The sequence below is a fragment of the Drosophila rhopaloa genome, unplaced genomic scaffold, assembly GCF_018152115.1.
Source record: "Drosophila rhopaloa isolate 14029-0021.01 unplaced genomic scaffold, ASM1815211v1 contig_178, whole genome shotgun sequence".
Taxonomy (NCBI): domain Eukaryota; kingdom Metazoa; phylum Arthropoda; class Insecta; order Diptera; family Drosophilidae; genus Drosophila; species Drosophila rhopaloa.
Window position 1 is genome coordinate 11347515 of NW_025335059.1, and position 13440 is coordinate 11360954.

General features: G+C 42.5%; 1 protein-coding gene across 1 annotated transcript in view; it reads right to left on the bottom strand.

Moving 5' to 3' along the window:
- Nucleotides 1–975: 975 nt before the first annotated feature.
- Nucleotides 976–13440, bottom strand: part of LOC108045946 — a 33842-nt gene continuing 21377 nt past the window's right edge. The window contains 11 exon segments of the mRNA XM_044458840.1: nucleotides 976–3566; nucleotides 3569–5365; nucleotides 5421–5568; nucleotides 5570–5599; nucleotides 5664–5813; nucleotides 6368–6512; nucleotides 6578–6837; nucleotides 6912–7160; nucleotides 8153–8588; nucleotides 8654–8770; nucleotides 11457–12038. Coding sequence (XP_044314775.1) covers nucleotides 2770–3566; nucleotides 3569–5365; nucleotides 5421–5568; nucleotides 5570–5599; nucleotides 5664–5813; nucleotides 6368–6512; nucleotides 6578–6837; nucleotides 6912–7160; nucleotides 8153–8588; nucleotides 8654–8770; nucleotides 11457–12025 — 4698 coding nt within the window. The 5' untranslated portion in view covers nucleotides 12026–12038 and the 3' untranslated portion in view covers nucleotides 976–2769.

The window sequence follows — 13440 nt, forward strand, 5'->3', positions numbered from 1 at the left end:
AAGTACAACAGATTAACAGTTTAGCAATTTATAACCCATACTTTATTTTGAACGAGGGCTTCCGTTAAAAATGGGTAGTTGGTATTGAAAATATGTGAAAAATGAATGTGTATAAGGCTACGTTTAAAAACTGTAATAAGATAATAGAATCAAAACCCCCTAAAATGTACAAACTCCTTAAGGGATCCTGTGAAAAAACACATGGCTTATTGGAGACCGTTATCCTGTGAAAAAACACATGGCTTATTGGAGACCGTTATCCGGGGCTTGATTATTTTTCATATTCATTTCAAATCAAATAACCGCTGTTTTCCTACAGCAATACAAGAAGACTTGCTAAGTGTAAACGGTAATATTCGCGTTAACCCCTATATTTATAGAAAGCTATCGCTAGTGTAAATGAGCTATTATAGCTAGTTTCGTAGCAAGCAGCAATAGTCAGTAAGCCCTGACGGCGGATTGCTAGGCAACAAAGATATTTAAATTATTTCCTACGCTCTCTCTGGATAAAAACCAATTGTTGCGGTTTTTTGGTTTTTTTTCTGCTTTATTTCGAATAATTTACAACCTTAATCAGCATACTGAAAATTTTAGTAGAAGAAACAGAGCATCGCAAATATCTTTATTTTAATGACTATGAACAATACCCGACAAATAAAAAAGAATACTATTAAATTTAAAATTCACGATAAAAAACATATTATCAAATTTGTTATTTTAAGAGTTCAACTACTACAGCCAGAAAAGAAATTGATATACCCTTGCAGCAATTAAAACGTGTATTATTCTGTAAAACGACTTTATCTTTACGACTTTACTTTACCGACGATTTGAAATCGTAAAAGAATATTTGCCCTTTATAGTGATATACCTTTACTTTTCAAATTGAAACTCAAAGATATCCTAAGATTTTGGCAAATAAAAACGGATATACCCATGATAATCTCATAGGTTTTGTATAGAAATAATGGCATACATCGATCATGCGGATTTTTATTTTACTTTGGTTTATTTATTGAATTTATTCCATACAATTTCATATGCATTTTTGTTTTTTTTTTTCTCATTAAATCATAAACAGTTACATTGTTTTACATTGTACATTTGATTATGTTTTACTTAATATGTATTATTATTTTAGTTCATATTTGTATATTTCTTGTTTGTATATATTTTATATGGTTATGTTTATTATGCATATGTGTGTGCTTGATTCAACAGAAAATTTTCAACAAAATGAAAACAATTGTTCATCGATTAGTTATATATTAAACGGATTATTCTTGATTTTCTGCTTCCCTTGATTAATAATTAATTGTATTCAATAATTAGTTAAAGCTACAACTTAGTGCGCATTCTTGTACTTCACCAACAACTACAACAAAAGGTATGACACATAAACAATAACAAAAAAGTTGATCGTTTTTTAACAACAACGAATATATAAAATAATCATGTTAAAACATTTGCTGTTAAACAAAGAAAATGTAAAAGTCTATTTTCAATAATTAATTTTTTTTTATTTTTACTTTTACCATTTTTTATATCACAAGTTAAAATTTTGATTATTGTTTGGTCAATTTTATTATAATATTTATAGTACTTGTATATATATGATATTAGGTATGTGTGTAAATTATTTACATAAGAAAATATACTAATACCATAATTTAATAAACATATTTCCGTTAGATTTCTCATATAAATTGGTCTAGATAATCAAGTCATGGTGTTCCATTAAATTGGTTTGGTATACAGAGCAGTACTAACGATTCGAGAGTGATATTTGTATAAATATAGTTAAAATAGTTGATTTTTAGGAGATTACATAGAAATTCGAGTTAGTTGCATGCGTTAATGTTGAGAGATTTTTGTTTGTTTGTTTAGAATTATAAATCGTCTTTATATTTAAGAAATATTTTATTTGAAGATCGTAGCGATGTGGTGGCCTTCACTTAGCGGTAAGGGATATATTTTTCGATATGGTACTTAGGATTATATAGAGCTTAGGTGGAAAAAAAATTAACAAATTTCGTAAGGCACACAAAAACTTAAAACATTTTTAAATGACCTCACATAAAAAGGTAAATTAAAGTAACCCTTTTCAGCTTAAACTGAATAATAAAAATGTAAGTTATTTTTAAATGAACCTACAATAAGTTTTTTAATAATTCCAACATTGGAAAATGATCTGATTGCATGGTTTTTTTATTATAAAAAAGCCTATAATAAAAAGGAAATCATAAATGCCTAGAAAACACAAAAAAAAAGTCTACTTATATCTTCTTTGTAAGCAAGTTTTCTCTCAATAGGCTCAAATCCTACAAATTCAGATATGCAACTTTAGCTTTTTCTCACAATACGATGTGATATGTAAATTGTTAAATTCTATCCCTAACACCAACTAGTACAATCCACCATAACGTCTACGATCTCCTCGTTTGAGCTTCCACATTCCAGTTTCGATATTAGTCGCAGGTGAGTATTAAGCGTGGCTAAGCCTACAGAACCATCAGACCATCGACTCTCTGACGCGGCCCTTAACCTGTAAATTAGTTTCGAGAGACACTGTATTTTAGGACATAGTCGTATTTGTGGGTGCATATGTTTGGGGTTCGATGCACAAATCTAGACGTAGGTGGTGTAGGGGGATTTACACATAGACAGACGAGCGTGCGATATGTCGGGATTGGATGGGCTGCCATCTGGGTCTCCACTTCCGTTCTCCGTTGCCGCAGCTCCGTTTGCTTCTCCCTCCATCTCTCTGGGTTATGGGGAAAATACGCGCAGGGATCGCAACAGAGTGGCCAGGACATTGGCCAGACACTCGGCCTGCAGGGCCAATTGTCCTGCCCCAATGGGTCCGATCTCCACGCCCACCAACTCCCTGAAACTGCTGGCCACATCGTGCACCTTGAGCACTATATTCCGCGTTTGCAGCGGTGCCGAGGTGTGTCTGGTCATATCCTGGGCCAGCTCGGTGATCCTCCGAATCGCAGTCAGACAGGAGGTCAGGTGCTCGGGCAACGTAATCAGTGTCATGTCCGACATGGAGGCCACCAGGAATTTACTAGCAGTCACCAGGGCCAAGGTCTGCTCGGTTAGCTCGTTCCTGGCCCGCTGGAACTTCTCCTCGTCGATGGAGGTGCCTCCTCCCGCCGCCTGGGCCACCGAACACTGGGCGGCCACCTGGTCCAACTTGATCAGCAGTCCGGCCATGGCCACGTCCGTTTTGCCCAACAGCGCCTCGCCATCAATTAGGTGACCATTCTTGATGAACAACTTCTCGCCATGCAGCTGCTGCGGTTTCTTGGGGAGCATGGGGAGGGTTCCATTGGTCTGGTTCAAGTGGGGCAGACGAACGGTGGCCGGTATGGGTGGTGAGTAGTGGGCAGGTGGTGCAGATCCGGGTGATGATGTGGTTGGAGAAGGATTCACCCCGTTCTGGGGACGCGGGCGATTTGCGATCGGCGGCAGCGGGGGTTTCTTGGGGCCACTCACCAGGTTTGTGGGATTGCTCTGGTTGCCGTCCGGCGTGGGACTTCCCCTCGGGGGCAGTTGTGGGGACAGCCCAGTTCCCGCCGCTCCTGCGGCTGCATCACTGGGCTGCCCGCAATCCTCACCTGCTTCTTGGGCGAGTAACGCTGCAGTAGTTCCGCACTTTTCGGTGGTCTCACCGGCGGAGGCGACAGCTGCTCGGAGGTGGGTGTCCTGGGCGGTGGTTGCAATTCCTCTGGATCCGGCAGCTCCTCCTTTTTGCTGGTGGGACAGCAGCTGAACTTGCTCTTCCTCTCCACGGTGGCATATTCAATTACGTGGGGCGAGTGACTACTGCTGCCATTGTTTCCATTGGCCACCGATTGGAAGAACTCCCTCTTCGCCTGAACCGAATTGCTGTACAGGCACTCCGTTTCCATGGTCACGGGCGCACTCACCACTTGCTGCTGCTCCAGATTCGGGGGTGGTGGTATTATAAAGGACATAATCTCCTCGGGTGTGAGCTCCTTGGCGGGTGTGGCCTTCTGGGTGGGTGGTGCCACCATTATCTGCTGCAGGAAACTGTCCAGCTCCTCGGCCTTGCCCTCGAATCCTTTGGGGGGAGCCGCATTCATCAGGGACAGGGAGTCCAGCTCATCGGGCGTCTGAGGTGGCGGAATGGCACGTAGATCTATTAGATCCGTATCGGTTTCTATGAAGGTGTCCTCCCTCACTTCGAAACCATAAATCTCGGATAGCTGACGGGCAGCCACATCTGTATCCGCATCTGCCGCATTGCTAATCTCCTTCAGCTGCTGCAGATACTCCCGAAGGTTGTAGTCCTTGGTCTCGGCACCGAAATGCGTGCCATCGGGACTGTGCAGCCCGAAACTGCTCCTCTGGGAGAGCTGCTGTTTGGCTGGCCCTGTTGCTTGGCCCGTTCCCATTGATCCTGCCGCCTGGAGCAGCATCATCTGCGGCCTCCTGGCCGTCGGCGATTGAGCCGGAGAGGCCACCGACTCCGAATCACTCTCGCTCTGCGAGAAATCCGTTCCCAAGGCCTGCAAATCACTCAACAGCTGACTGAAGCCATTGAGCTTCCTCTGCGGTCTCGGACTGGAAGTGCTGCACAGACTGGGCTTCCGCTTGGGCGTGGCTGGGGTTGCAGGAGCGGATGTGGAAACTGGTGCGGTTTCTGGAATGGCATTCAATCCTTGGGTTATGCCACTTAGTTCGTGGTTGATCGTCTCCGCCAGTAGTGTGAGCGAATCACTGTGTTTTAGAGGATGTCCTGCCGGAATGGCCACTCCTGGACCCAAAATTAGTCCTCCCTGCGATTCCTCTGTCGAGGAAACCTTACTGCTGTTGAGACTATCGCAATCCGAGTCGAATTCCAGCATGGCCACGCCTCCTCCGCCTCCACCTCCGCACCCACCGCCCTGCTCCTGTTCACTCAAATATTGCTCGGAGGTCTGGACCAGATGCTGCAGCTCCTGCACCCTCCTCAAGACCTGCTCGTTCTTGGCCTCCAACTTTTGGCTGCCCGAGTGACTGCGTCCTTCGCAGTAGTTGCTGCCACTGCTGTCGCTCAGACCCGAATCCTTGGCTGCCTCCTCCAGCAGCTCGGTGGCCATCACACTGTGCAGATCCAGATCCATGGCGTAGGGCAGCGACGGAGGCGCCTGAACGGAGGACTGCTGCTGCAGCTGACCCCGTTGGACCAGCGGATGGTAGGGCGGCGCCATCAGGAAGTTGACGCTGTGCGCTCGAGTGTGGAAGGGAAGCAGGTAGCTCCATCCCGCCGGCAGCACTGTGTGCTGGGACAGAAAGCCGGGCGAGTTGTCCTCGTCATTGGGATCCCGCTCTCGCAGGATATTCAGCATGTTGCCTGCAGTCAGAGATTAATATCAACATTACCAAGTGTAAAACCCTAAACCACCTACCTGTTAGCAGTCGATAGTAGCCGCCGAGGACCAGACTGAACTCGCAGCCATCCCGATCCTCCATGATGAACTTCACAGCTCGATCGCCCAGCATGAATATGGATACGCTGCAGGTCACATCGTCCTCGCGATTAACCACCACATGGGTAGAAGTCCTCGATGGCGGAAATGGGTTGGGGCTGCTTGAAAACCGAGCTAAGTTATAGAAGATTCCCACACACAAGAGATTCGGGATTAACTCACCACCGAATTGCGGGCACTGGATATCTGGCTGAGTCCAAAACGCGGACTCACCAGCAGGACGCGCTCGACGCCCTCTCTTTGGTTTGTGCTGAAACATTTGGCTCCATAGCTTGGTAAGCTAGCGATTATATCTAGATAATGCAGTTTGGCCTACAAGGGACAGGGATTTTAATTATTTTCTATGAAATTTTCTTATAATAACACATTCTTTTTATTTAATTGGTTAATAGTTTCATTAAGATATAAATCTCCTTTACTATTTGAAATTCATAAAAATTTATGGACTTTATCATATAGCTGCAATAGTAACGACCGAAAAATGTATGGAAAAATATACATAACTCTATTGTTTTTAAACATATGCACATAAAAACCGTAAATAGTCTCTCTAAAGAATATTTCATGTTTGTTATAGCAGCAACGGCGTAGACACTTCAGATTGCATTCTTTCTTCTTAAAAAATCCCATTCTTTTCGTTTATTTAGTTAGTTAAAAGTAACTTTTCAAAATCAACAAAAAGAAGAGTTAAGTTAAATTTGTTATTTTTTCGTTATGATGTATAAATTTTAAGGACACCCATTAAAAGCAATGCCTTTTTTTAAGTTCTTATCCAGTTTTGAACTCTTCTCATCCCAAGTGAAAATTATAAGTTAATCTGCCCACTTTTTTGTTCAGTTTTGAATACTTTAAGCTACTTAGCTCACCTGCAGCTGTGTGAGAACCTTGCTGGAGGATCCCGTCATCTCGGCGTTGAGCTTCAGGAAGTGTGAAATCAGCCGTCGCAGTTCCTTCCGCTTCATGCCCTCGAACAGACTCACTGGTACAAACCGCTCCAGCCCGAACTCGCGTCTGAAAGGAGTCGAGTATGTAGTATGTATAGAGGGCCTGAATCTTGGGGATTCAGCTTAACTTACTCGACCAGTTTGACGGTGAGCTTGGCGGGAGCAAAGTTGTTGGCCAGGGCGTGCTGGTGCATGTGGAGGGCGGCCAATCGGAGGGCCAACTCCGGCTGCAGCTCGGGAGCGAATCTCTCCTGGTTGACATCGTTGCAGCACTGCAAGTACAGGTAGTCCAGGGCGTGAAGATCCCGCTGAGCCAGTTCCGCCGCCGAAATGGGCACGAAGGTGATGCGGAAGAGACACCTCAGCTTGTGCGCCCCCGGACGAGCAGCAATCTGCGGCAGAAAACAGGCGGATACTCCAAATTCAATAAAAGTTTGTCATTCATAGTTTATTCAGTTATCCTCACCCTGGCCAGCGACTCCTGCGGATCGAGGAGGGTGAGCTTGTTCCGCTTGAGGCTCTTCACGTGCTCCAGCACCAGGCTGAAGAGCTCTCCGCAGCAGAGGCAGAGCTTGTCCAGCAGCGAGCTGACCACATCCTGCACCGTGGTGGTGGCGTCGTACTTGAAGGACTTGGTCTGCCCGTTCTCGAGGAACACCTTCAGCACATTGGCCATCGGGGGCACGCAGATGTCTCCCAGGGAAAACGCCGAGGGCTAAAAGAAACGGAACAAATGGAAGTCACTAAAGAAAACTAGTTGAAAAACTTCCTGTCACAAATCGAATCTAGTCTGGCTTTGTAAAATGTCCTAACCAAAAGGACTCTCAAAAATAGTATTTGTTTAGTAACTTTTATTTGTGTTTATTGTGTTTATTTGCCTATTCATCAACACTTCTCACTTTTCTTCATCAAATTCGAAGTCCTTTTCGCTGGTTTGATGTTGAAAGGAAATTTTCTGCTCGTTGAAGCATTTTCTTGACCCGAAAGTTATTTATTGACACGGCGTACTCCTGTAGAGATGAAGTGCTCATAGCCTCTTCCGTGTTTCTGATAGATAAATCATTTTCAAATCCTGAATATTCGGCTTTGTTATCTACATCTACATTGTTTTGTGGTTTTGTTGCCATTTTATTGTTTTTTCTGCTTTTTTGTAGCTCGGTTTTGCCGCCAGCCTTCGTCTTGAGTTTGCAATTTGGTTTATTTCTGGGTTTGGATTGGCTAATTGATGGTTACCCTTAGATAACTTCCTTCCTAATTGCACCACTCCCTTATCGATCACTGCCTAGTAACAAACCGCGGTCAGGAACCGCAAAAAAGCTAAAATCTTGTCTGCAACTTGGGTTTTATTTCACTTCAAATACAAAATTCTTGTTTTTTTTAATTTTAAATCTAATTGGGAGTATTGTCGATTGTTAGTTATAAAACAAAATGAATTCCACTTCCACTTAGACAACTAGGATAATATCTCGCGCATCTTTAAATTTAACTATTTGTTTAATGTATATTCATAGCCACATTTGTTTTTTCCTTGTATATAGACATATTTAAATTTTTATTTCAAATATACTCATAAAGAACTCAAAACATTTAAATGCAAGAAATTGTTGAAACACGGTGTCAGAAAAAGATTTGGTGTACTATTTCATCTATGCCACTTATACTTGTAATGTTAGACCTCGGAAAGAAGAAAAGAAAAGAAAAACTCACCGGAAACAGTGGTGCTCCATTGACGCACACACTCTCGGCGAACCTTACTCGACTAGGACGCGATCTCAGCTTGGCTCGTTTTCCCGCGGAGAGGAGTGTGGACTTCCTGCCCGGAAGGACGCAGTGCGCCATCGGCTGGCAGACGAAGAGATTCACCTGCGACTCACAAGCTCGCACCAGCTGAATGACATGATCCCGCGGCGCATCCTTCACATCCTCCCCGTTCACCGCCAGGATCTGATCGCCCGGCTGCAGTTTTCCGATACTGGGACCACCCTCCGTCACAAATCTCACGATTACGGGCCTTTCACTGCCGGCCACGAATCCAAATCCTAGGCTGGCATTACGTTGGAGTTGGACCTGCCGTGGTTCTGGTGGATGCTCATCCCAGCGTATGCATTCGGGGGCCTCGTAGGTGGTCGTTTTGTTGAGGTGGCTAGTTGTGGAAAATAATCGAGTTTTATAAGAGTTTATTATTTGGTAATATTATAGGGAACTCACTTGATATAATAGGAACGACCCTTGGAGTCTATGGCACGCTCCCAGCCATAAGAGAGCTCCTCGTGTTTGCTCCAATCCTCGCAGGCAGGCAGCCAACCAGCGGATTGCGTCATGTGACTGAAAAGTTAATACAAAAAATATATTAAATTAATTAAATATTGAACAAATATAAGATATTATTATTAAAAGGGAAATTTACAAATAAAATTATACATTACAAACTTATTTCTTGTTCTAATCCAACACAATTTATTATCTATAAATTTGAATTGTTATCTTTCGTTACTAAAGTGCATATATGCACTTACGCTAGTGGTAATATAATACAAATAGAAAACCATTGGTCAAATAATGACTTTTGAATGAGAATGTGTCAATGGAACCCCGGTTGATGATTACTAGTGCTCAGTCGGCTGTCAGCTTCGATTTGTAATACAATATAGTGAAAAAGCATATTGTATCTGTATTGATTACGAACCGCAGAAAAATGCAGTCTAAATGTAACAATCAAATCCAGCAGTGTCTTTTCATTAATGATTCATAATAAATATGAGGAAAAGCTTAAATCTTTTTGGTTAGTTTCGCTTTACTTTTTTTAAGCCATTAAATAAAATAAAAACAACTAAAATTACAATTTAAATAATTTCTGGTGCGTAAGAGTGTTGAATTTGGCACCTATTTCATATGGTTATCAAATGACGTCATGCAAATAATGGAAAATAATTTTGTGTCGCATTTGTGGTTATATTCTGAATTTAGCTAGCTTACTTATTTCAGTGCTGTCTTCTATTTATAAATCATGCTAGAGTCCGCCCACTTGCACTTGACCCTCCACCCACGTTGACCCTGAACTTGCGGTCAACTCTTGGCGCACCACCTCCACTTCCTCTGGCAACCTATTTGTATCCCAACCAAGCACATCAGCAAGCAAATGATTGTTTGTCCCTGTGGGTGCGCTAGAAATGCATTTCAATTGACATTAATCAGAGCTAATTGGGTTATTTGCTCGACTTTGCAATAAACAGCAACACATAATCGGGCTGCAGAACTAAAACTAAACCTAGCCTCAATCCACACCCTATTCAAAAGCAACTACAGTCAAACTTCTATAAAATGAATATAAATTAAGTTTAGGAATTTCGTATGACACAATTTAGTTAAGAAAAACATATTATTTGTGTTTTGACTGGCGCTATTAATATAAGTTTTTACTTGTCGTCATGGAAATATAAATATATTTTTTTGTTCGATAAAATCCAAACTTCTGAGGTATTTGGACCAACAAAAATTTAAATAAATCAAAAATGTAGGTCCGGCTTTGGATTAAAAATTTGTCTTGTAATCCCTTAACTAATTCTTTTTTATCCGATACTTGATTCAAGTTGTCAATCTCGAGTGAAACTAAAATAAGAACAATAAGATTGAATAAAGCACTCCGTTTTTAAAATGAAAAGCCAAAAATGTAATAGTTTATGGTTTGCTTTAATGCAAGGCTATTATTGCACTCCTTTAGTTGGCTTGACTTGACTGAAGGTATTGCGCACTCAACCTCTTGTAGTATTAGATTTATTGATCCGAAAACTTTATATAAATAAATAAATCCAAAATAAAATTCAGAACATGGGAAATTATGCAAGCTCAACTGTGGAATCCAAGCCAGATCCCGAGCCCCAGAGCGAAACCCCAGCTAAATCCAATTGCGGCCCACACCAGCCACCTTGGTGGCTTCCGTTGCTGTCTTTCTTCATTTCCTGACTGCACACAATTGTGATAATTAGTTTTGCACTTTTGCACACCCTCGGAGAGCAGAGGATGGGGGCGGGAATGGGATTCGGATAGGGTATGGGTATGGTATGGGTATGGGTATGGGTATGGAACCCAACCAGCGCTGCTCACTCATTCAGTCTATCGCCCCAGTGGCAGTCCCCATTTCCCCCGCCCCCTCTTTCTCCAACCCGATTATGGCATTTTGTGCGCTTTCAGTTTGATGTGCAACAAAGTGTAAAATTATTTAATAGAATTCTGTGCATAATCAATTTATGTGCAGCAGAGAGCCCAGCATTCAGTAGCCCATTCAGCGTCCTCGGCCACATCCAAGCCATCTAACCGGGCCAGGACCAAGTCCGTCCGACAGTCCGCCAGTCCGTCAATCTGGCAGTCCGTCGGTTCGTCAGTGGGCCAAGCATAGAAATGCTGAAACTTTAACCAAGCTAATGGCTATATAAATGTCGGACTTTCTGCTTTGTTTCATATTCCCTTTTGTGCGTAGCCAGCGGTTTTTAAAAACCACTTACGAAAGTTTACCACAAATAATAAATGTTGCTGTAGCAAAGGTCAAAAATGGTTATTTTTATGCATACATAATTAAAGTATGTCCTCAAGCATTACAACAACATTTACGAAGTGCCTAAGTCTTTTCAGCTTTAAAGGATGCCTAATTGGCGTAGACCATAAATCATTTAAAATTTCTCAAAAGTTCTGAGAGGATTTCTAATTGGCAATGAAAATAAATCTATTTTGTTCAGCAGTAATTTAGCAGAGGTTGAAACTTTATTAACCAGCAAATTAAGTTGCATATATTGTAGTAAAACTTGAAATTGAAATGTTATAACTGACATAATAGAGATTACTCTATTATGCTATTTCTTAATAAGTGTTATAATTATAAGGACTATTATTATTACTATTATTCCATTTCATAAGTGTTAGATTTATACTCAGAAAACTCTTGGAATTTAAACATTACATTTAATAAATGAAACCAAATGGAATCTTGGGAAGTTACCCTAAAACTCCTACTCACTTGCAATAGTAGAGCCTGCCCTCCTTGCCCACATGAACGCTCCAGCCGGGCTTGAGCTTCTCCTGAATGGCCTCCAAGTGTCCATCAATTTCTGGCCAATTTCCGGCCACGCCAGCAATGACACCCCCATGACTTTGACCCAGAAGTGGCCCATAGATCCCGGTGCCATTGCCAGTGACAGTCCCAATTCCTAGCTCTGTTGTTGTGAGCGGCGCCTCCGTTCCGGTGGATGTTGCAGATGTGGCTGGTGTGGCTGTTGCTATTGATGTGCCCGTTGTTGCTGCGATTCCGGAGGATTGGGGCTGTGGAAATCCGTTGGAACGGGTGGGCGTGGCATGGACAACGGAGCCATTTGTTGTCGGCAGTGTTGTCAATTGCGGCGATGATGTTCGTGTCAGTAGCAAGGGCTTGGGCTTGGATGTTGCTCCTCCGGCTCCGCCTCCGACCCCAGTTCCTCCTCCTGATCCCCCTCCAGTTGCTGCTCCTCCGGCCGATGTTGCTGTTGTGTTGGCGGAATTTTGTAGCGGATAGACATCACTATTCGAACGCCCCGAAGGCAGTAACATCATTGAAACACATTCGCTGCAAAGAGAAGTGGAAAAGAGGGGAGGGAACATTAGTCAAGTTGTTGTCGGACGATTTTCACACATTGTTCGGGCCACAAATCACATTCCATTCCAAGACCGAGTCCAAGACCAAGACGACCGACCCACTTTGCCTGCAAACAGGCTCCTCCATAATTCAACATCCAGCTAACAGACCGAAGACAGACCATTGGCATTGCCTTTTCTGCTTTTCTGCTTTTCTGCCCGAGTCTGGACAAAAAACAGGTCCCCCATAACAGACATCCCCATTACCATGGTCATCATCGTCGTGATCATCGGCAATGGTGGGATAGGTTCAGGTTTTAGGCCAACTTGTTTTTAATGTTATGACACAATTTTCGATTTGCTTTTACTGTTTGGTTTCGTTCTCTCCTTTTGCATAGGTTTCCTCCTTTATTTGGCAATCGTGCAAACATGGATTGGCCATGGCTTACGGAACTGGTTCCGAAATGAGATCAAATTGTTGGCATTGTTTCGGGAAATAGAGCTCTTGGTCAAAAAATCAGCAGGAGAAGGGATTGAAATAGCGACCGATTTATTTCGAATTACAATTAAATTTAGGGCAATTATTTTCCCATTGAATATGTTATAAAACAATACTTTAGGAAAGCATTAGTTATTAAGTTTCACTTTTGAAACAAAAATAATTATATAATCATAAGTACTCAAAAAGAAAAGATTATTGTTAATGGAAATAATAGTTTTGTATGTAATAAAAATATGTAATTTGTAAAATTACATGTCTGGTTATTAGTTCTCTCAAACACAATCTGATGAAATAATAGACGTCAAAGAAAATGCAACCAATTCGTTTTGTACAAATCCATTGAAGCGTTGCCAAAGAATTTACCAATCCCGCCCACATTGTTTACACTGTCCAAACTCTTCAATAATATCAAAGAGCATTTGCATAATGTTTAGATTTCAACGCCACCGACAGCATTTCGGCTTTTGGCTCTTACATGGTTCAGTAAATGGCTTGCAAAAAGATTTTTTAAAATTTATTCCGCACCGGAAAGGCAGGAGTAGTGCAGGGATAAAACATGGATACGTCTGGCAGTCCGCTCTTGTGTGGGTGAGTGGCAATGGCCGATAGTGCGGCTAGTTGGAGGAGACCAAACAACAAGAATGGCAGAATGGATGTGTTTGTTTGCCTGCGCAATTTCACTCGGTGGTTTGGCTGGCGGAAACGGGGCGAAACGGAAGAGGAGCCCAAGTGGAGTGGCATACGGATAGATGCGACTTCAAAAAACTAGATACGACAGAGCCGAGCCAAACAAAGAGACATCCATTAGGCGAGCAGAGTCGAGCTTAGTCGAGTTGGGTCCACGCTGGAAATGGAAAAGGAGCAGCTGAAGAACTCATCTAGCTCCGTGATA